Consider the following 24848-nt stretch of genomic DNA (forward strand, 5'->3'; position numbering starts at 1 on the left):
GTAATAGTGACATGGATCTTTTCCTTCACTTTTCTAAAAATAAACATTTTATTCAGGTTTTAGATTTATAGAATTACTACAAATACAGAATTTCCATAAACCCCACCACCCGGTTCCCCTATTAACATCTTTCATTAGTAGGATCTATTTTGTCATAATGAGGCAATGTTGATACATTAACTAAATTCTTTATTTATTCAGATTTCCTTTTTCCCTAAAGTCTTTTTTGTGCTCCAAATCCCAGTTAAACATTATACTTAAGTCATAATATATAGGCTTCTTTTGGCTGTAACAGTTTCTCACATTTTCTCGTTTTTTAAGAACTTGACAGTTCAGAGTATTACTATTTTGTAGAACGTCCCTCAGTTGGGCTCTGTCTGGAATGGACTGGGATTACAGGTTTTTAGGAGGAAGACAGCTGAAACAAAGTTCCGTTCTTATCACATCAAATCAAGGGTACTTACATGACTTATCACAGTTGATGTGGACCTTGACAACCTGGCTGAGGGTGTTGGACAGGTTTCTGCACCATAGTTACTTTCCTTCCCCTCTTGGCCATATTGCCTTCTATGCAACATACACTTAAGGAGTGAGGAGTTATGTTAACACCTCTGAGGGTAAAGTATCTGCAAAAATTGCTTGGAATTCTGCAGATTGGTCTCCTCTTTCCTATTTATTCAATCATTGTAGTATGGGCTCATGGGTATTTTGTATTGTAACTCATCCCTACTTTATATTGTTGCTCTGACATACCTCTATCATTGTGAGATTTTGACTTCCTTTCTGGTGGTGTCAGATGCTGAAGGCTTATTTTGTCTATTTCCTAACCCAGTCCTTGAATCGGCCATTTTTTCTAAGAAGCCCCATCCTTTATATTGGAGAATGGTATTAAAAACCAAGCCCTAGGTGTGTGCTTGTTGCTATTGGATTAAAAAACTTTTGGTGATCTTTTACTCTTCTGGGGGGGGGGGGGGGAGGCGGGGATTAAAAGCCCAATTTGTTCTATTTACCTCCGACAATAACAGTTTTCAGCTAATTATCTTGAAGTTAATGCTGTATGTGTGTAGTGACCAGGAAAGAAAAAAAGCATTCACAAACTATATCTCCCTCTATACTTTTAATCCTATTTTTAAAACAAGTCTCCTTTTTTTGTTTTAAACTAAGTTAGCAATGTGTGAATTGTCTTCCTTATTAACTGCCCTGATAAGACAGATCCTTTTAAATAGTTTTGGGAATGGAATTTGCTGTTTTTTGCTACTGGAGTTGAAGAAGGCAGGCAAAAAACATAAATCTTTTAGGCACTTTTTATTTTCCAAAAAAAATTGTCGTTAATATATAAACATCTCATTCTCTCAAAAAATTCTACAACTATACAGCTGTTTGCTCCATTATTTGCATAGGAAATGACCACAATACAAAAATAAGAGGGGAAAAGAAGCAAAACAGCAACCAATTTATGCTTCGTATGTAGGCCTGTTTCCACGTATAAACATTTTGAAGCCTTACAAAATATTTACACCGTTTGTCATCTATTTACATGTTTTAAGAGCAACTTTTCTAACAAACAAAACTATAATTTATCAAGTTATGAAAATTTTCTAAAAAAACTTACTATATTACCACAAAATAAATAAAGATAAACAATATCTTAAAAACAAAATTAAATTTTCATTTTCAATTAAGACCCCTTTTGGCATTTTGCTTATTTATTCTGCCCTTTGGTTAACAGCATCAACATCACATTACTATCATATTGCATATATGTAGCACTTGCTTCCTTAAGCTTTCAACATGTCATTTATAATTAAAGGCAGACACTGAGTCAGTATTAACAATGCTTAACTAAACTGCACTGTAATTTAGGTAAAATTACTGTGTCTCACTGTATATTACATGCAAAATCCACATAAATTGTCATTTAGCCCACAGTACTGCACGAACAAACATCCCGGTATGCGAAAACTGCATCATAAATTCAACACTGCCACGTGAGAGCTACAAGTCTTTTTATTAAAATGATACTGTGTTTAGCTTATAGTAAGAGGTTTAAATTTTGTGTGTCCTATCTTTAAGCTCCAGTCCACAATTCATATAAAATGTCGTTCATATTTAAAATAAGCAATCCTAGTTTAATCAGTGCATGGAATCTGCTTTTTAAGTTCATTTGAATGATTATTTCTTCCTCCTAAAGAAATGAATTTGGTGAGGTTTGAAGAGGCATCTTACCACAAATTGTAACTGTAATTGTATTCATGGTTATTTTCAAACAGAATTATTTATGATTTTCCCCCAAAAGAATCTTAGAAAACTTGTAATAAACCTATAAAGCTGATTTGCATATTTACAAAATTTTGAATAGCAAATATAGGCAACTCATATAAAAACAAACAAAAAAACACATTTGTTCAATGGCTATCTGTGAATTGCCAGGTACGCTGTGTACCTCTAAGGAATTATCTAATATTGAAAAAAACTACTTGATGTCAAGTAAAATCTTGACATGCAATCCAGCTCTTCTGTGCCTGCCAACTGACTTGTTTACTAAACACTGTCACATTAAATGATGGTGTTTCGGTAAAGACACTGCAAACACACCCTGCACCCCCACCCCCCTACTCACACTGAGATGTGGCTGCCTGTCAGGAGATGAAATCTGCTTGAGTAAAGCCATATACATTACAGCAAGCATTCCAGATTCTTATAAGGACCAAACACTTTGGTATTCATACAATGTATTCCCTGTTTTCTCAAATATACAAAATATACATTTCCAGTTTTTAGTTTTCTTTTCCTTTTTTTATATATATAGTTAAGTGTGTAGTTTAAAACTTTGCCAAAGGAACCGCAGGACGGCAGGGTGAATTGCATAGGCACGGCAGGCCACAGCGGGGCTCAGTTCTGATGCCTCTTCATGTGCAGGGCCAGGTGGTCGGAGCGGGAGAAGCTGCGGTTGCACACGCCACACTGGAACGGCTTGGCCCCGGTGTGCTTTCGGTAGTGGCGGGTCAGCTCGTCCGAGCGCGCGAACCTCCAGTCACAGCCCTCCCAGGTGCACTTATACGGCTTCTCACCTGTGACAAGGGACCAAGAGGAGGTGAGGTGGCCTGCTAGCAAGACAAACATCACAGACCCTGCCTGAGAAGGGAGATCTTAAAAAAAAATCATGGTCCAGGGGAAGGAGGGTTCATGAATTCCATTATGACCTAAATTTTCTCTAAGAATCTAGTGGAGAGGGATCCCTGGGTGGCGCAGCGGTTTGGCGCCTGCCTTTGGCCCAGGGCGTGATCCTGGAGACCCGGGATCGAATCCCACATCGGGCTCCCGGTGCATGGAGCCTGCTTCTCCCTCTGCCTGTGTCTCTGCCTCTCTCTCTCTCTCTTCTCTCTGTGTGACTATCATAAATAAACAAAAATTAAAAAAAAAAAAAACAGAATCTAGTGGAGAGAGTCACTGTTTCCCTGGTAGCATTCAACCTAATTACAGCAAGAAAAAGGTTTTTGGAGTTCTTTGGAAGAGCAGGAAAACGTTGATTTTGAATGTGCAAGACAAATGGGTGCATTTGTACGTATTGTTCCCATACATGTACACCCATGAAATGACTAGATGAACTTGGGGGACCTGTATCTGCTGTGGAGCACAACTTCACCAACAAACCCAAATTAAATTAGTAAAGGACCAATAAGACAGCCAAAGGAGAACAAAAAAATTCTGAGCCTGGTCAAATCACCAACGCAATGAACTGAATGTACCACAACTGCGATCCTTTACTTCAAACCAAGTCCTAACTAAATGTTTCTAAACTAGCCAGACTAAACTTCACATAAACTAGTTAGCTTGTCTGAACTCGGGGCCTCCAAAATGGATTGATGAATGGGCACTCTTCGAAAGTCACTCCAGCACACACACATTCACACCTTCCTGTTTTTCAGTCAGATTAGAGCAAAACAAGACTAGAAAATATTAAAGTTGGTGTTAAAGCTTTATGCATTTGATATTTAATAAATTCCTCAACCAGATACTGGTAACTTCACTTTACTGAAGAATAATGAAACCACCATAATAATTCTAACATTTGCTGATATATACGTGTATCTGTGCCAAGTACCTGCCAGGCACCGTCCTCCTGAGTGTTTGGGATACGACAGTCAACAAAAATGCTTGGCCTCATGGAGCTTACATGCATAATACCTGTTTTAAAAGTCTCTAATCATTCAATCTATCTATTCTATTCTACTCTCACAGCACTTTTCATTTTTGTAAATTGACATTTAGGTCACAATCCCAATGCAATTTGTATTATTCTTAATGTTATTTGAAGTTAACTAGTTGCTAATCCTTCAAATTCATTTAATATTGATAATGCAGCCTTAACTCCCAGTTTAAGAATTAACCCTATTTAACTGAGATCATATATTCCCCCTCTAAATAAATCCTCAAACCTGAGAACGTTTCACTGAGCATTAACTAGTAAGTTCCTTTATGTTTCATTTTGTTAGAATTTTCTACGAATTTGTTAGAGTTTTGGGAGATAAATTTGCTCATTAAAGTATTCCTGTGAGCTTACTGCTCAGTTTTATATGGATACCTTTTAAAACTCTGAATAGTCAAATTCCTGAATTCCTTAAAACATGTTTTCTTGTGAAAGAGAAGAGCCTCCGAGTCACTTTGAATACTCTTTACTTCGTACCACAATGAAACCCAACAACCTTTCTGTCTGATTTAGCAGTATCATATTCAGGAAGTTGTAAGATTACTCAACTGAGTCCAAATTTTAAAAGACACTGTCCACATCAACCGAGATTTCTACAGTTTGTGGTTAATATATTTTTGCTGTCCTGATAACTCTGACTTAAAAAAAAAATCCTGTAAGGACAAAGAAAAAAGGGCCAGAATAGCTCTTTGAAATTTGTACCTATTATTTCCCAGGAGATTTTTTTCTTTCAAATTCTACGGTATGCATTCCCAAACCTCCTTTCCTCCCTCCTCTGCCTCTGAACCAAGACAGATACACTTATTTTTTAAATTTCCTTTTTGATTTACATCACTCTATTTTAAAAATGTCAATTATATAATTTTTTTCTCATTATAAAGTCTTAGAATTTAAGCCTAATACACTCCAATCTTTCAAGTAACATAATAAATCACTTTTCCCTCATTTATATTCACATATTATTTGATACCAGGAGTAAATCTAGCTCTTACTCTTGAAAACGTAAATCAAAGAGAAAAGATGAACTTTTTGCACAAGCATTTGTTTTTTGTTCCTCGTGAAAAATAAATCGCAAAACATCTTGGTTAAATACTACACTGTCAATTAATGGAAAGAGAAAGTTATTTCTGATGTCTGAAGCAAGGAAAAAAATTCCTAAAGTGCTCCAATTTTAAAAGAAATCATTCTAGCCTTTTGCATTTAATAATTAAATAGCAAGAGAACTGAATTTTCAGAGTTTATTTAAGAAACAAGGGACACTAGACTCTTTTTGTTCACTATTTTTATTGGCTATGAAGCAATAAACTGCACCAATATTTTTAAAAGTTTACTTTACTGATTGGTTGAAAAACGGTAGCCATTAAAGTTCCTAAAACATTTGGGGTTTTGCTCTCAATTTATGCACATCTATAGATTGTTCAGCCAAGAATACTACCAGTGTCTGGGACGTTAGTTATGGGGCCAAGTTTTTACTATAAAAGCAAGGACAACTATTCCCCACTTGGGGCAGTTTCTATGGGATTTGTTCAAGTGTCAACACCGCTCAAGTTAAACATCATAGAGGAAGCTGGTACCCAATTTCTGGCCAAATAGTAGATTCGGGCCTTTCTTCCTCAGCCAGAAACACTATGCACAGTACTTCTGGGAAACCAAACTGACTTCCTTTAAGTTATTTCAACAGGATAGAGCTTTCAAAAGTTTAATTGGATTTTTACAGAATCTCTTTCCAATACCACCAATTTAAAATATTTAGTTAAGCTCTTTCAACATCAACTGTATTTTTAAGTTTTCATGCTGTTAATGTGAAACTTTCCAAAGGCAGTAGAAAAAAAAAAAATGACAAGTTTGAACAGCATGAAAAACAAGCTTCAACTTTATCTCCAAAAAAAGTATTTTTTTTATTCCACTTTAAAATTAACTAGGAGTATTTTGTGAGGAATCCCTAATCTTAAAAATTGTTCAAGTTATACAGGTTATCAGTACTGGTAAAGCCAATTAATGTATTTCATAAAAATGTTAAAAAGCAAAAGCATTAACAGTAAGAGGGAGCAAGCACAAACATTCATTGAGTACAAACTCTGGAACCAGGTATTTCTGATTTTTTTCACTTAATCCTCACAATAATTCCATGAGTTAGAAGTGAAACAATGAGCTCCAGGTTAAGAATCCGGCCCTGCCACTTGTCCTTAGTGTCCTACTGAAGTTCTCCATTAGCAAACACTCATTCACTGCTTACGAACAACTTAAGAACAAATATTATTCAAATGTATTTAAAGATTCTAAAGCCACTTGAGGTCAGTTATGGAATAGCTTAATGGACTCAGCAGGCCTTAAACTGCAGACAGTGGGAAGCAGAGTGTATACCTGAGCCAGCCTTCAGTGGAGACCCATCTTTCAAGACCAGCAGGATCCAGAAAACTGTTCTGACAATCCCAAATGTCACCCAGTGATCCGTTTCCCTCTACCCTAGGCTAAATGAATTTCAGGGGGTAAGCAGAACATGTTTACAATGTATTTGAAATCTTCAGCAATACACTAAAATATTATCTTATTTTTTTCCCTCTGATAAACAGGTAAAAAATGACTTCTGAACCTACCACAACAGAATGGGAGGTTTCTCTGCTCTGCTGAACACATTCAATAGATTCATACCAAGGCCTTTCCCTAGAATGTTCCACATAGGTCCTTCTAACAACAAAAGAATATCATAGATGGAAATATTTCTCAGAATACCTATTTTAGGTAACTTTTTAAAAGTTTATTACAGCAAATTTGCATATCTGATCTCCCTCCTGATAACTAAAAGCCATTTCCATTGTATCTGATAGAGACTAAAAATCATCAGGATTAAAACCAGTATTTAGTAAATGAGAGTGCAACCTGCACTAAATGACCTGGAAAACACACTCGTAAGTCTTAATCTTGATTTTCTCCTTTAAAAAAAAAAAAAAAAAAAGACTTAGTCACTGGCCTCAAAGAACTTAAAATCCATTTCTCATTCTGAGAAAAACAATGCAAACAGTTAAAGTGGAATAAATTATTTCAATAGTTGGTACTAAATCTTAATTCTTAGAACTTAAGTCCTTGAAGTTAAAACGGCTCTTATTTCAGAAGGAAAATTTTTATGTAATTTAGTAATAATTATACTTTTTTCCATTACAGAGATGGAATTTAGTCTGAAACAATCTCTATATTCTAATAAGAGGTGAAAAATAGGAATCATGGGGAAATATTAAACATCTAAAAAAAAAAGATAAGGTAGGATGATTTGGGCTCATTAATTCAAATTTTTATATATCTATGCCAGTAATTTTCCATTTAAAAAATCTTTTTATTAAAGCTCATTGTAGCACATCTCCTTCACTTGGAACAGAAGGGTAGGCAGTTCATTTCAAAAATTAGTATTTTTTTATCTGCAAAATGCAACTAATATTTACTAGATATAGTATCACGTCAATAATGTACCCTCTTTCAGGAAACTGATTAATTAAAAGGATATATTAAAATTAAATTTTTTCTTTCTCCCTCCCAATTTGTGGTCAGTTCATATGCTTACCCCTTTCTTTGAAATTTGATTCACCTTAAAACTTCCAGAAAACCTCTGAACAGTCCAGAAGAATTCATTCCACTTCTCTGAATCCCCATCACCATTTAGATTTGTTTTGAACGACTGGTTTACACTTACACATACGTTGCTGTGAAAGGTTCAAATAGATGTGTTTTGTCCCCTTCATTAGTTTTGAAAGTTCCTCAAGGACAGACACTATTTTTTATTCCAGTTGCAAAGCCACACTTCTCATAATGCATCTTTGGAACAATCACATGTTTGGCCAAGTCTGACCAATTCTGACATTTTCATTAATGAAAAGGAGGGAAGGTATAAGAAACAGGAAAGCATCTGGTGTTGTCTACCAGAATGTTTCTTCGCCCACTTGAAGCAAGGCTTTGCCTGGTTCTATTCCACCTAGAATGAGACTAATCTCACTAAATGTATGATTAAGTAGGAATCATGCTTTTAGGACACGTTCAGAATCCATTTAGCATGGAATCCACTTATTATCCATCATATAAAGTTGTATAAGGCTAAATAAACTCTACATAAACAAGTTTTCCTTTACAGAATTGGGAGTAGATTTGATGAAAACCAAGGAGTTCTTAAGCTCCCACTGCTAGCCTAAAACAGCAAAGGGACCTCTGTGGCCAAGGAACAGTGAGCTGACAAATCCAAAGGGGTTACATCTGCAGTCTCCTCCCTGAGCGAATCTGTAGTGTCCTAAGTTTCTGCCATTTCTCCTAAGGGTTCCCGACAAAAAGCATGGAAAAATCCTCGCTCGTTAATAGTGTTAATAAAATGCCAATTCTTGAGGCTGACAAAAAGACAACACTCAGATTTGCCTTCTTGGAATAAGAACCCAAACTGAACTTTTTAAAAAACTGGTCAATGAAAGATTTTGCCTCTTCATTTTTAACCAAAACAGAAAAATTCTGTATTTCTAGCACTGAATGAGTATTAGATATTCTTTCCTCTAATTTGCACTTACTGTGGTTACCTCGACAAAGATTTCTCCCAGCTCTTAAAAGGTTTATATTTATAAAGTAGTAAAAAAGAAACATTCTTCTGCCTAGGTACTTTTTACTGAAAGTTACCTAAGATGCACTTCTAAAACAGTAACTCCCCCTAATCAGAGTTAAAGATCCTTGAATATAAATAATACAGGCTGACAGAATAGGAATGCTGCTACACAGATACTTTTACTAAAGTAGGGCATTACTTTGTTTCTAATCTTCCACCAGAAAAAAATGTAGGTCATCAAGTAAACAGCTACTACATTCTATAGAACTAAAAATATCTGCCCAAGTAAAAAATCTTGGGTGATTAAGGTATTGTATTAAAAAATGTATACATTCTCTCTACCTTCACAGCTGATTATTTCTATCTCAGCTTCAACAATCCCATTTAATCTGCTTATGAACTACCTTCTCCCACTAGTTTAGAAGGACAAAAGGGAAGAAAAAGATTCTCTTTGGATTCTCCACAAGATCAGTCCAAATGTTTGCTTAATCAAATTATACTTCTTAACCTTCGATAAGCTTTATCATCTCAAAACAATGTTTAATCAATTTCCTATGTAAATGTTTTTCAGATGAAAGAACAAGTCCTAGAAGCAAAGTTTAATTTTCCCAGTGAGTCATTAAAAAGAAATTGTTTTTAAGCTTTCACGCTTGTAAATATCTTTCCAGGGGTCTGAACTAGCAAGTCTCTTAAGTTACTACTTTTCTTACATAAGCTTGAAATGGTCAGTATAGAAAATAGATTTCAAAGCTGCAAATAAAAATAAATTAAGAATTTTAACTAGTAACATCTGACATCACAAGCTAACTGTGATACTTTTTTCTGCATATCTTCAAATATAGACTCAAAAAAATCCACTGGATACTAAGTAATTTCATCCTATACAATTTTCCCACCTCTACCAACAAGAAGGATTACCAGGGTACATACCCCTGTACTGATCTCTAGATCCAAACTTATGATCTCCATTAAGGCCATCTACCTACCTACCTACTTATCTGCAGAGGAAGGGAAAGAGACTTATGCTGATTTTAGCTCTAAATAACTTTCCAAGGAAGTGAAATTGTTCATATATATGTGGAAAGCCTTTTGGCTTTAAAGCCTTTAAAGCCTTTTGGTCCCTTCCACAATTCCAAAAAAAAAAGAGGAGTAACTTGTGTTCCAATCATTTTGAATTTTTTAGTGGCAAAGTACCATGAATGAAAATGTAGTGTCAATATTGTTAATATTTTAGATGCAAATCTATACCTAATACATTAAATGGATAATAAGTATAGAACAAAGAACTAGATAGAAAATTATACCTAGTTTTCTATTCAGCTGAGTATCCAAACTGAAACTAAAATCATCTTGAGCAGATTACACATTTTAAAGTATATGTAGTAAACATCTTAATATAAATATCATTAGGAAATAACATGTTCTACATAAGCAAGTAAGACAGATTATGGGAACCTATCCCCTTAAAACCAGGCTTGGGCTAAAAATCTTTCTAAAACTTAACTGTGGAATTCTTTCTTAATTAAACAAAGCACCCCAAACAGCTCATTGCAAAATGCAGCGCTAACAGTATAGTGCTTCCCTGAATCCATTTTGTGCTCCTGTTATTGTAGGTTTCCATTTTCTTGTGTGGGGGTGTTTCCAATTGTCCTTTCCTTATCAATCCTTGGCAAGTCACTCTGCGATTCAGAACCATGTAATGGTCTGTGCATACAGTCTCGGTCTAAGGGATCCTTGAGCCAAGTGTGTGTGCTGCTCGGAGACTTTCTCTCTACAGTTGTTCATTTTCTGCCTTGTTCCAGATAGCTGAGACTGATAAATGATCTAAAAATGTTTCCATACTCTAATTTCCCAACCACTTTTGCATATTCTTTAAGGGGTAAGTACATACCCACACATTTGACTAAAATCACTAAGAATTTAAACACCTGTATTGAGTTCACTAGTTTTCAAACTTTCTTTGGAAAGCAAGTACTTTTTTACTAAACCATAAATATCATTTTCAAAGAAATTTCCAAACTCAATGTAAAAGTCCTATTTCATAAGCACACCAAGAAATCAGTAGCAGTGATAAAAAAAATTTTCAATTTCTTGCAAAATTTTCTTTGTATATACAGCCTTAATTTTTTTTTTTCCTATTGCATTTTACCTTTTTTGGTCTCAAGCTTGTGCTTAGAATTACTTTAAATCTTCATTATGAAGTTAAAGTGTATGAGTAGAAACAACTATCCTGCTGATTACAGTAGATTATTCTACTTTATGTGTTTAAAAATGGTGTGGATTTATAAGGGCAAAATAGTTATGTGAATCTTTTCCTTAAAAGGTGCTCACAGCAACAACTTTTAAATGATGTCAATGGGTACCGCCCATATATACATCAAAAGACATACACAAATTTCAGTAGAATGTTTGCATTACATGCTTTTAAAAGTGTGATATACCAGCCAATACTGTTGCCTAGAAGTAGCCATAATTATATCTGACCAGAGGCATGATGTATACACACACATTACGAATAACAAACACCCACACGCCAATATAAGGGGTTACCTCTACAGACCTTTAAGTATGTTACTGTTATATATACAGACATGTCTGTAAGTGAAATAGATTTCCTAAAATACAGGAAACGTACATTTCAGGTATTTCGTTTGACCATACAAAGACAGAACTTGGTACAACTTGTATATTCCTTATGAATAAAGGAATCAAAGTGTATGAACTTAGAAAAATGCTAAAGGACTTCTGGTTCAAGAAACTGGTATCTTGTACTTTCATTCTAAATTTTTTGAAAAAGGTCTTGTTTTGGAAAGACTGTTTCCTTATGTTCAATTTGCAAGTCAAGAAGCACTTACTATCTAAAAATCCAGAATAAGCAATTAAATACAACTCAGATGTAGTTTGTTTTAATTGCTTAAATCATTTTTAAAACATAAGGTAACTTGACATTTTAAAGCAATTACAATTATATTCCAAGGAAATGCTAGGGTGGCTTTTCACGTTCTGCCTGCAAAATGGCAATCACTTAAAAAGTAATTTTTGTATCAAATACAAGATCTATCCCATACAGACTGTTTTAAAAATCTCCTAACAAATTGTCCAGGGCAGGGGCAGGAAGGGAGACACAGTAGGGGACCTATATACAAAGCAAAACAAAACAGCTATTAAGTAAGTTATTTAGAAATACCTAGGCCTAAAAGGGAAAAAGGAAAAAAAAAAAAAGAGAATTTTCTGGCTTCAGATACATTCACTAAAAAACAAGCAGCAGGGGAGGGATGCAACTAGAGAGCACAGGTAATTTTAAAAGACATTGTCTAGAAACTAGAAATGAGGAGAAAACAACCTCAATGCTCTATGATTACCCAAGAACGGGTTTAGCCAGATGAACAAGTCGGCTACAAACCCTCCCCAAGGCATTTGAGAGACTATCAAACAAAACTTTATTAAACTGGATTACATAGTCTCATTCATTAGTCGTCAATGGCCATGCACTTATGATCAGGTGAAAAAGTTGATGCATAGGACCCAAACTAGGCCTGGGTCCTCTTTTTAGTTTGATTTTATTAGTATGAGCACTGTTAAAAACAGCCTGCTATTAAATTTCTTTGCCAGCAGGTCAAATTCCAGAATCCCAGCTATAAGCATTCAGAGCACTAAACCCTGACAGGGGTTGTAAGGCCATTCAGATATGCTCTGACTACATCCCTGCAATAAGCAGTTGATTACAGTGTGATATGCAATTGCACTCTTTTTATTAGGAGACTTTAACCTCATAAAAAAACATGTTCCCTCCTTCCTTTCCTATCTCCCATTTCAAGGACTTTCAAAGAAGAAAAAAACTAGTTAAAATGCTTCAATTTTATTTCCATTCCCATTAGTCAAAATTCAGGTAAAAGCCCAATTTCAATGTTTCTTTCTCTAATAGAATATTAATTCTATAACTGGCTATTTTAGTATTTCTATATGGAATATTTTCTTGGCCATCATGTGCATTTTGAAAACTTTAGACGGAGTTTACTATATATACTTAATGGTTGTTTAACTGTAAATATAATGCCTACTTTGAGCTGCTTATGTAGGATCTTGCGTTTCATATAATCACTTTGTCTATATCTAAAAACTTCAGGCCAAAACCATCCATTCATTTTAATACATGAGCTGTCTTTTCTTTAAAAGCAGTTTCTCAGAAAGTCCTGGAATCTACCACTGTCACCAGCACTATTTAGATTTTAATAAGTAGTGTTTATCACTGAGATATCAAGTAATACTTCCTTACATGCATACAAAATGTCTGCAGCCATATTCCTCCTAGTGTTCTATCTCAGCACTGACCTTTGTTCAAAGGCTTTTACTTTTTAATGCAGCAGTTAGAGATAACTACTTCATTTATCAAAACTCAATTTCCATAGTAACATCTAGCCTGGGGAGATTCAAGTCCTCACACTAATCCAACAACCCATTCAAAGGAACTGTTGAATACTTTGGTTTCCATAGCAATGATGGAATAAAACATTTTGCTAGGTCATTGCTTTTATTAGCAAACTTATTCTTTGAACTTTAGGTAAGGCTGAATTTACTGAGAGAGAAAAAAACACAATCATTTTGTGTAAGTTCTTTCCTTTAGGGCTGGTCTTTTAAGAAAATCCCAAATAGTAACCATCTATATATTTTGAAAATATTTTGGGTGTTTGGGAGCTTTTTAAGCATGCCATGTGGTTTTGTCCTAAAATGGTTTCAAATATATATTTTTAAAATTAAAAAGCATTTAAAAGTGAATGTACAGACCTGACAAAATAAACATTTGTAAAATTAAAGTGACTCTACCTAAAAGCACATTCTAAACAAAGATGAAATGTAAACTAGAATGAAGATAGTCTCAAATACGTCAAAATCTGGGCTGGCACAGGGTATAGAGTAACTTTTAAACCACAACCCCATCTTTGCCTGATTTAATACTCTGCAATTTCGTCCCTACCTTTCATCAGCCACATAAAACATGCTAAATAGAGATGTTAGGTTAAAGGTAAAATTAAAGATAATGTATTAAGCAGTCATGCTTTACATGCTAAATGGAAAAGTTTTAGCATTTAATATACCTTACAGCAGCCAAGGGATTTGTTATGGAAGGAAAAAAAATGAGTTACATTTTTATATTCCTTCAAGATAGGAATTGCAGTGCCATTAAAGTTTTAAAATCCATTAGTAAACATTGTTGTTTACGTTTTTGGGTAATTCATTCTATGTGAGGTGACAGGGCAAGGCCTTGGTAAGGGAACATCAGCCTTCCTGGAACCAGACTTTTTCGTTGAACTGCATTTTGAGCCAAGCCAGTGCTGAAAAGGTAGGCCATTAAAAAATAAAGGTTGACAGAAGAAAGAAGAGATCAAACACGTGTTGGCTTTTAAAAGGATGAATACCACTTACACTATTTACACAACTCACAGAATTAACAAGAAAATTACATACCAGTATGAGTCCTCAGGTGAGCTTTTAAATGAGAAGACTTTGTATAAACTTTTGTGCAGCCTGAAATAATGGAGAGGAAGAACAGCTTGTCATTTTGGAGATCCTTTTGAAATCTTTACATTTGATGATTCAGTGTTTAAAATCTGGCTCTAAAGAAGAAATCTCTCATGCTAGTGAGATATTTATTTGAAGCGTCAGTTTTAAAGACTGCTCCCCTGTTACCTTATTAAAGGTATAAAGTGATTTACTTTATGTACCACTTTAGCAGAAAAAGCAGATAAACAAGCTACAAATGGAAAATGTATGTTTATATTCCAGTAGGTGCTTTATACTAGTAACATACTTCAGTGATTTAAAAACTTTTAATGGCTCTCGAGCTGACAGTGTTAAACCATTATCCAAGATGACTGCAATTTTCTGTGCTACTACATTTGTTTTTTCATTTAGTATATCACGCTGTATCAATTACATCCTGTATTAATCATAAACTAGCTTATGCCAGCAGCTTGTAGACTAAGTCATCACCATCATCAATTTAGATTTTGAGCCGCATCTCACTGAAGAATGAACATATGTTCATACGCCATCACAACTATCCTTAAATCTATTCTGTACACAGTCTTGTAACCCACTATCATGAAAGCAGCCTACTCAATCCCCATTTCATTACCACACCTTATTTTCCCTACCTTACCTTATCTCTTTTCAGGGCACTCAATTTAGAATTAAGACGCCAATTTAGGTGTTTAAGTAACTCTGACATAACTCAAAATTTGAATTTACATGCTACATTAAAAATAAAGAAGTCCAAGGTAACTTTTTTCCAGTATATTCTAGCCATTTTTTAAATACATACAACCATAATAGACAATCACAAAGTTATATCCCAGGGTACAGTACAGAGACTGAGATATGAAAAGGACAAAGTGGGTGATTTTTTTCATTGTCAAGTACCACTTTCCTATGCAAACTGAAAACCTGGTTTAAAAAGGTATGTGCACACACACACACAGACACTAAATACAGGTACTGATGCTTTAACCGGGTTATATCACGTACCAGGGTAATCGCAGTAGTGGATGCGTCGTTTCTCCAAATCGGGGTTACTCCTTCTATTGTATCTGACAGGCTGGATGCTTTGTGAATTAACTGGCAGGGTGGCAGGTAAATTTGGATTGTGAATTGCCAGTTTGGAAGCAATTGTAGCAGCATAGGATGGAGGTGGGGTCAAATTCTGGAGCATCTCTGCTTGTCTATCTGGACTTCCCGGCTCTGAGCTTGGTGGTGACGGGGGAAAGTAAGTGGCCTGCTGTGGAAGAAACTGACTTGGCATTGTGTATGTGCAAGGGGGCATGCCCTGGAACTGTTTCATTGCAGTCTGCGGAACAGCAGAGGTGTGTGTGTTAAGGCCCGCCATGGCGGCGGACATAGAGACATTAAGAGTGTCCATCACTGCTGTCTGGTTTGTAGAACTGGGCATATCTAGATCCGGTGTGTTCAGCAGCTGGTACAGGTGGCCCTGCTGGGGAGGGACAGAAAGATGAAGATCTGGTGTAGGAAGTTCTTGTTTGATGAAAATATTGTTCACCTCTGGAGCTGCGGTCTGGTGTGAGCTGAATATACTGGTGAACTCGGGGAGGGCCTGGGTCGGGGCCGGAGGAGGGGCTGTCGTTTCACTCTGGTGGCTGAAAATGGTAACAGGTTCTGTCTTGATGTGTGTTACGCACGGTCTCTGGGATTTGTAGAGGCCAGTTCTCAGGTGAGTGATGTCAGGGAGGAAGACGTTCATGTTGATACTGTAAGGTAACCCTTCACTGTCAGTGAAGAACTGGTCTACGACTGAGGCACTGTCTCGTCTATACTTTTTATGCTCTGGAATCATTGAAACTGGAGGAAGCTGAGGTGTCAGATACTTCTCCATTTCACATCTTGTCTAAAAAAGAAGAGATACAAACATGCATAATCCACCCAATTCATCAGCTGAGTAAAGACAAACTTACTAAAAATTCCCCCAGCGATACCTGTGAGAAGTACTAGGGCAAGCTCCTTTCAAGCGTCGCTTATAAACGTATCAGGTTTATTTGTCAATTGTGTAATAACTGGTTTACCAAAACCCTTATGAAACTCTCTATAACGTGTATTTGGTAAAATCGCTCCCACAATCAGCCCCGGACAAAAAGTTTAACAGGCAAATCAAGAAAAAAAAAAAAAAAAAAAAGCAGCAGCAGCAGAAAGGATTAGAATTCCTTTCTAATCGATAACAAAGTGTATTTTTATAACTCACATACAAAAGCAGGATTCCCTCCCCCATTACAGTTGAGTTTTCAACTTAAATACAGTATCGTACTACTACTGCCGAACCTCCTCAATTCTGCTCGTGCCATATTTATGTTAATACAGGTATGTTTAAACAAACAAAACCTAAGCAAAACAACCTTAAAAATAATATTGCGAAGTTCTGTTTTAGGGTTTCTTTCTGTTTGTTTGCCTAGGTAGATATTGTTGAAGTATCTAATATAACATATTCCTTGGCTATTTCAGTGCCTTTTCTCATGTACAGGTCACTGGAAACTTAAAATACAACCTCTTGAGCAGAACAGTATCCACTCAAAGAACAGAACAACTTCACTTTCAACATTTGATCTAAATGTTGATTTTAATCAGCAGATTCTGTAATTGGTTAATATGATAATGAAATGTTCCTATTCATATCCCTATCTAAAACAGATCTTTAATTACCTAGGGGAAAATCACTCCCTTGGTAGAGTGGTGCTAAGGAGTCCGTGGGTGGGGAGAGGCTGCTGTATCCCTAGCACAGTCATCAGCAAAACATTTACCATGTCCTTCTCAGTGGCCCAATGCTACATTCCCCCTTACTCTGTAAAAAAAAAAAAAAAAAAAAAAGCTCAATCATCCCTTAGCCTCTTGGTGTCTCTTAACCAGAAGTGACCAACCTGAAATAACCAAATCGTTCTCAAGTGGGGATTTTTTTTTTTTAACACAACGATCCAGAGCTTGTAACTAGTCACCCTCCGTCTTTTTTTTTTTTCTTTTTACAAACTCTTCTATGCCAGTACATAAACTAGCACATAAACATAAACTTAATATTTATTTTTTTAACGTCGAAAAGTAAATTTTCAGAGCAAAGCAGAGCCCACCCCACCCCCATGAAATGGCTCATGCACCTATTAATCGTGGTGGCATCCTAACTGGTGAATAATACACATTTTTTTTTTTTTTTTTTGCTATCACTTCATTTCAAAAGCGTTTCGTATCAGACCTCGTATCATTCGCTGTGGATGTTAAGACAGGGCTTCCCAGATAGACACGATTTAAAAATAAAAACTAACGCTCGGGCCCTGTGAGTCACACCTCTGACAAACGCCCCTGCCCTCTCCGGGCACCACGAGGCCCGCAGACCCCGCGGCGGCGCAGGGGCCGCACCAAGGGGCCGTGAAACGAAGCGTCTCGAAATAAACCCAACTAAAACCCTTCCGTGCGCTTCGCTCCCGTGGTGGTTAGTGGTTTCTGCTTTTAGCTCTTCCAGCTGTTTGCATGTGGGTATGTTTCCAATTTTTTTTTTTTTTTTCCTTGGGACAGGCTAAAAGTCCCGGGAAGTTTTTTTTTTTTTTTTTTTTTTTTTTTCCAGGGCTATATGACTCCCTGCGTGGGCGAAAGAAACAGGCGGCTGCTCTAATTCGGCTGCCGGGCAAGTGTAAAGAGCCAACTGCCAGCTTTCAACGCGGCTCCGGGAGGAAATTTACGCGCACATGAAGAAAACAACACCCCCGGTCCTTTTTCTGGGTCTTGGCTTTTTAAGGAAAAACACACACACACACACACAGACACGCCGCTCCGGTACCACCGCAGCTCCCCCAGCTCTCGGTTCCCCAAGGCAGCCCCGAGATCGCGTCTAGAGCAGCCTGAGCCCCGAGATACGAAAGTAGCACCCGAGGCGCCTCCCGCCGGCACCCGGGCTGCGATTCCACCTGACCCGAGCCTACGAGGGGGATCCTCCGTGGGGTGGGGGTGGGGGTGGGGGTGGGGGTGGGGGTGCATCAGGGGAGAGCCGGGATTTAGACGGAGGCTGGACGTGAGGCACGAGGGGCAACGCCAAGGTGCGTGTGAGCCCCCGCTCCGCTCGAACCTCTCCCCGGACGGGCCCATCGGGGCGGCTCCGGCCGGGACGCCCCCCCCCTTCCGGTCCCCCGACTTTCTCGCTGCTGCCTGCGAGCGCCCAGGCCGGCAGGGCCGGGAGGGGAGGGGAGGGGAGGGGAGGGGCCGCCCCCCGCCCCCCGCCCCCCAGCGCCCCGACGCACGCCCCAGCTTGGAGCGGCCCCTGTCGCCCGCGCGTCGCAGCGGCGGGACACGCCCGAGCTCCGGGAGGGGGGCGGAGGGACGGACCGACGGAGGGAGGGAGGGAGGGAGGGGAGCGCCTCTTCCTACCTGGACCAGCTCCTCCGGGGGCAGCCGCGGGCCCGCGGCGGGCGGCGGCGCCGGCTGCGGCGGCTGCGGGGGCGCGGGCTGCGCCTGCGGGTGGTGGTGCGGGTGCTTCAGCTCCTCGCCCGGGAAGAGCGCCGCGTCGCGGGCCGGGTTCGCGGCGCCCAGCACGGGCTTGAGCTGCGCGAACACGGGCTCGTCCTGCGGGGCCGGCGGCTGCGGCACGGGTCCCAGGCGGGCGCTCATCGTCAGCACCCGCGTGGCCATTGGCACTCGCGGGGGGCGGGGGGCGGGGGCCGGCGGCTCCGGGCGCGGGTCGGGCGCGCTTCCCACCTCGCCCACGCCGACGCGGGCCGGCGAGCTCGGCGCGGGGCCGCGGGCGGAGAAGGGGACGCTCCGGGCGGGCGGACCCCCTCAGCCAACAGCCGGCGCGGTCTTCGAAGGCGCGCACGAGAAGCAAAACTCTTCCGCTCCGCCACGCGCAAACGCCAACGTCCCCGCGGCGGCCACTTTCTCCCGCCCCGCCCCGCCGCGCCGCGCTCTCTCACTCGCCGGAGCCCGCTCCCGCCACCGCCGGTCTCCGCGAGCGAGCTGCGAGCGCGCGTACCTGCCCCGCGACTACTGACACTTGACGCCCGCCTCTATTTTACCCAACTCCGGGTGGGCGGGGCCCGCCGGCCTGACTGGCAGCGCCGCAGCGAATCCCGGTGCCCCGAGGCCGGCCGGGCCGGAGGGCGCAGCCTATGAGGAGGGAGAGGCTCACGCGGGCCCCGCCCCCGCCGCGCTGACCCGCCCCCTCGGGCCACGAGCTTTCGCGCGCAGGGCGGCCGCGCAGTTTGTACACAACTTCTCTGACAGATTGGGCTGCCGGAGCCGGGGGCGGAGGAAAGGAGAGGCGCGGGTGGAATCTAGGAAGAGAGGGAATCGGGGTGGAGACGTGGAGGGAGATCTCTCCAACTGTTCTCCGCCAGGGCTAGGGAGAAAAAACAAGAGGTTTGCACGTCTTAGGTGTTGTGCAAGGGACCTGAGACTCCAAAGCCGAGAAGCCCGGCAGGCAGCGAGGTGGGCGCGCCGAGGGTTCGAGGGGCTTCTCTCAGGAGCGTGTATTTTTAAATATACAAAATGTACTTTTCTTTAGCGGAGAACTAGGGGCGGTGTGATAAGCAAATTTAAAAACAGCTCTTGTGTCTGTGTGTCTTCAGCAGTGAACGTGTCCATCTAGCAAAGCAAATCTGGAAGGTCCTGAATAAAAGGTTTAATGGCCAATAGATTTTTTTTTGTTTTTAAGTCCTGGCATAGGAGCTTGTTTTCCCCTACACTATGTAAATGGCTGGAAAGAAGGTTTCACACCCAATTTCTACCTCGTATCTGTATGGGGAGGAGGAGGATGGGAATATGGGGATATGAATTTTGAAGTTTTTGATATTTACAACTTTTGATTCTAGCCGAAGCCTGGAATCTAATTTAAGCCCTAACGACTAGTTCCAATGTATTTAAATAGAGATTACATCTTTGACTTGTTTTTGCTAGCACTGTATGTTCAAAAAAAAAAAAAAATGGAGCTCAATATTTACAAAACAGAAACGTGGCACATTTACCTGACACTGGGGCACCTTTTCCTACGAAAAGACAACCAAAGGAGCCTTAGACGCTCAGCCGCTCTGAAAACTGGGAATCCAAATTTGTAGGAAAGTAATAGTCCAATATATTACCATCCATTAACTACATTATAATGGGAAGGTGCAGTTTTGCCATCAATCACCTAAGGAAAACACTTCCCTAATCCTTAATGTTCTTGTATACGATTTTATCTGGCTTATTGAGAAGCCGGAATAATAAACTGCAATAAAAATGCCTGGTATATTACTACATATGTATATATGTTGACAGCACACTATACTATTAGACAATTTTACATATACAACAGCCTACTCATCACTTCACAGTAAAACATCTTTAAAAAAAAAAAAAAGGGAGTTCTTAGAAAAAATGTTCACTTCAAAGAGATGGACCTATTAAAAGAATGGATCTTATTTCAGTGTGTAGATTTAAAAAAATAATATACACATGAAATATTAGAGGTATTTACTATTAGGAAACAAAACTGTGCTGTAAATTTTTTTTTCACTTTTCCTTTTTGTTAAAAAGTGATTCATCTTTATGGCTGTGATCACTCTTTTCAGAGAATAGTTGACGACTACCTTCATGTTACCAAAGTAGTATTTAATAAGAGTCTTTGCAAATTTTTTTCTGACAGTTCTATAGTATCCACCTCCACCTTTAAGAAGCTGTCCTGATTTTCGCTAAGATTGAACCCAAGTATTGGGTTTGAACCCAAGGAATTAATTAATTAAATAACTTAGATTATAGAATTGGTATGGGACTTAATATTCCTTTTTTAAAAACTGAACTTTGACAGATTTTAGTTTTAATGCTGATAACATGATCAAAACTCAATGTGATATAGATTACTCTCAATAGAACATTTATGTTCTTTTTAACTTAGGTTTAATATAATCTAGTATCTATTTATATTTTAATTTGCCTTCTTTTTTATCTTTCTTTTATCAGAGCATCAGCGGCCTGTTATTTCAACCTAAGTTTTCACTACCATAAAATCCAGTTATTTTACTGGAAATATTTCTGTATGTCACACCACTTTTTAACATGCTTTCACTGACAAATCCTTTCCCAATAGCAAAACAAAACGAAACCCAACTATATGATAAGTTTTTAATAAAACACTTGTATAAATCCTGTTAATTTTGCTCACATTTCCATTTTTTGTAATGAATAAAGATATGAACCTAGCTACGGTTGGGCTTACAATATATTTATATTAGAAAAGTTGAATTCAGTCTTTTTTTATTCTAATATAGTAGCATTTATTTAAATTTCATTTCTAATATAAGGATTCATAAAATAGGGCTGTCACTTTTAAGTAATGGTTTCTCTGAAACGCCCAGCTCTGCAATCTCACAGAAAATAACTAGCTTAGCACTGTACAATAGTACGGAAATTGGAAAGTAATCCTTTTCTGAGACATTTGCCATGCGATTCTGAACACAGAAAGAACATGTTCAACCAAGCTTACTTGCTGTTAACACACGTGCTACAGCGGCAAACCTGATTCATCGACTTAGCAAAAAGGGTTAAAACTTGATAAATATTTTTCAAATGTTCCAGGTTCTGCATTGGCATGATGCCAGACAGGGTGAATGGACAGATCCTCAATTACTTTGAACTTTCTAGTTCTTTGCATTCCTTCCTGCTTAGTAGTGCTGTACCATTAGGGAAGATAGGAGAAAACAAAAAACAAATGTCAGGTTTCAGAAATCAATTAGTGGCCTGGCAGTGGTATGTTAACTGAACTGTGCCAAAAGAGAGAATTCTGAGGGAAAGGAATAAAGTTGAGTAGTCAAGTTAGGTAGGAGGGTAAGCGTAGAAGCACTGTGCATGCTTAAGTCCTTAGTCACTGGGCAACACAGATTTAGTCTTAGAATAAACCATAAGTGTCACTATCTTTACGGGAATAAATACGCCTGAATGTGTGGGGGCTGAACAGGCATTCAGGGATGGGGGGGCAGGGAGGAGGCTTAAAGGGGGCAGTGGAAAAAAAATGAATAGCTTCTGAATGATGAGATGAGACAAATATGAAGCTATCACTCGGGCAATGTTCACAGGAAGACTCGGCAAGAGAAGTATCTGTATTCAGTTGTTCGGCCAAAATATCAGGGAGAGCTTGAAATTAAGACGATTTTAGACAACATGTTATTCACTTTGGAAAATATTCATGGAATATTCCATTTCTGTAAAGTCAGAATCAAATTACCAGAGTGATATTGGACTATAGAAAAAGCCCAAGAATGAGTAAAAATAATTTTTTATAAGGGAGTACTCTTCCCTAGGGTAAGATGATTCAATTTAAAATGACTTTCTTGATATTAACTGATTGCCTACCTAGTGTTAGAATTTGTATCAATAGAAACCTAAAAAACATAATTCTTGTGCTCTAAAACGTTTCACATTTTTATTATTTTAATGTTTTCATTAATGGCAACTGCTTTAAGCTACACTTCAAATTAAAAAAATTTGAGAAAAGAACACAATAAATAGAAATGGAGATTAGTTAAAATTCCAATCACTTTGACTCAAAGGTTAACAGACATGAGAAAAGATGTCCTTTTCATCCCTTTTTGTGGAAAAAATATCTAATTTAAATAGGATTAATATACCTCTTTTTTGTATCAGTTAAAATACTGTTGTAAGAAAAATCGTTAATACCCTATTTTTGTACCATCTCCCCCCTCCAGTTCTTAAGAAATTAAATTTTACATTAAGTTTGGATTTAAATGTGTTCTTCATGAAATATCTCATAAAACTCTCAATGATAGCTTATTCCTAAATGTTATATAATTTATCTAATCTATTTTTAAAACTTTAGTAATAGACAAAAAAAAATAAAATAACAGAATTTTACCTTTTTGGGAGGACTGGGAGAGCTCTTTCCACCCTGTTAGTAAAATAAGCAGACAAAAATGACATAAATATAATGCCTTGAACCAAGTTACAGGCCAGGCATACTGTAGCTTAAGCTGTACAGTATTTGAATTCTGACTCTAAACATGATAGGAAAGGTTAGAGAAAAATCCTGAACTGAAGCAGTTATACCAAACAATCTTTTAGAACACTAAGGAGGCTACCTCACCAGGCCACATCATCATCACAATGAGCAGTGCTTTGAGCCAATTGCTGTTCCTGTGATGACAAAAGCACTAATGGTCGTAGGGTGTGGGGCATGCACAGTGAATGCTCAAATGAACTGCACAGGGGTCACAAGGGAAGACCCTTCTGGAGGTTAATTTGTAAAGGAAATGTGTAAAAGTAGTGCTAAGACCAAAGCTGGCTCTTCTGCTGTAACTTCTATCCATGAGTGATGCTTGTGTAAACTTGTATAACTTTTAAGGAGGACAATTTGACAATAAGTATGAAGAAGGCTAAAAATAGAAAAAACCGTGGGGCTGTTGGCTAGTTCGGTCAGTAGAGCATGTGGCCATTGATCTTGGGGTTGTGATTTTTAAGCCCTACCCTGGGAGTACTTTTAAAAAATACAAAATATCAAATAAAAAGACTTTTTAAAATGGAAATGATCTTTAAGATGATAGGTAATTCCTTCTCTAGGAAATATATATATATATATGTTTATATATATATATATAATCAAATAAAATTAGAGATATCCCAAGTGACCAACAACAGAATAGCTGAATAATATATCTATACTATGGCTACTTTTCTGCCATCAGAAATCACATTTTAAAACATATTAAGTCACATGGGAAAGTACTCATGATATATCAAGTAAAAAAGTTTTTTTTTTTGTTTTTTTTTAAATTTTTTTTTATTATTATTTATGATAGTCACACACAGAGAGAGAGGCAGGGGGAGAAGCAGGCTCCATGCACCGGGAGCCCGACGTGGGATTCGATCCCGGGTCTCCAGGATCGCGCCCTGGGCCAAAGGCAGGCGCCAAACCGCTGCGCCAAACCGCTGCGCCACCCAGGGACCCCCTCAAGTAAAAAAGTTAAAGAGGTTTTATAAATACACACATACATAGAGACGAAAAGAAAATACAGAACATATGTTTTTGGTAGCTACAATGTGATGGTCAAATGGCTGGTAGGTTTTCATTGTTTTTCAATATTTTCTAAATTTTCCATAATTTCCATGTGTTCCATTTATAATGAGAATAAATGTTTTCAATAAAAAAGTAAGTAAACATTGTCTTTACACAGTTAAGAGTTCATTGGGACTGTAGGTAATGATCACATGATTTTCCATTTGCAGGGCACCTGGCTGGCTCAGTCGGTAGAGCACATGACTATTGATCTTAGGGTTGTGAGTTTGAACTCTGCGTTAGGGGTAGAGATCACTCAAAAAATTTTAAGACAGCACAAACACAAAAATTTTAAAAAATTTTTTAAATCCTTAAAAAAATGATTTTCCATTTGAAAGCAACATATATAAAGCCACAACGTGCGACCACCCTGTGCTATGAAAATATGTACATTTCCTTAACCAAACTGCTAGATTTTCAAGATTCACTGCAGAATAAATAAGCTGAAGAGAGATTACAAGGTTTGAAGTTGGAAAGGAACA

The 24848-nt window shown here is 38.4% G+C and overlaps 1 protein-coding gene across 3 annotated transcripts; it reads right to left on the reverse strand.

The window, feature by feature from the left end:
- Positions 1 to 1290: 1290 nt before the first annotated feature.
- KLF5 (KLF transcription factor 5) lies at positions 1291 to 23360 on the reverse strand. Of its 3 annotated transcripts, none has more exons than XM_077855413.1 (4): positions 23170 to 23360; positions 15309 to 16182; positions 14250 to 14309; positions 1291 to 3071 (listed from the first exon to the last, which is right to left on the reverse strand). In XM_077855413.1, the coding sequence occupies exons 2-4, from the start codon at positions 16168 to 16170 to the stop codon at positions 2893 to 2895; spliced, it is 1101 nt and encodes a 366-aa protein (XP_077711539.1). In that variant the 5' UTR covers positions 16171 to 16182; positions 23170 to 23360; the 3' UTR covers positions 1291 to 2892. The 3 variants fall into 3 exon arrangements, with proteins under 3 accessions (XP_077711539.1, XP_077711538.1, XP_077711540.1); XM_077855412.1 differs by lacking the exon at positions 23170 to 23360 and adding an exon at positions 18696 to 18971; XM_077855414.1 differs by lacking the exon at positions 23170 to 23360 and adding an exon at positions 16989 to 17127.
- Between the last annotated feature and the right edge of the window lie 1488 nt (positions 23361 to 24848).

The sequence above is a fragment of the Canis aureus genome, chromosome 17 (assembly GCF_053574225.1).
Source record: "Canis aureus isolate CA01 chromosome 17, VMU_Caureus_v.1.0, whole genome shotgun sequence".
Classification (NCBI taxonomy): Eukaryota; Metazoa; Chordata; class Mammalia; order Carnivora; family Canidae; genus Canis; species Canis aureus.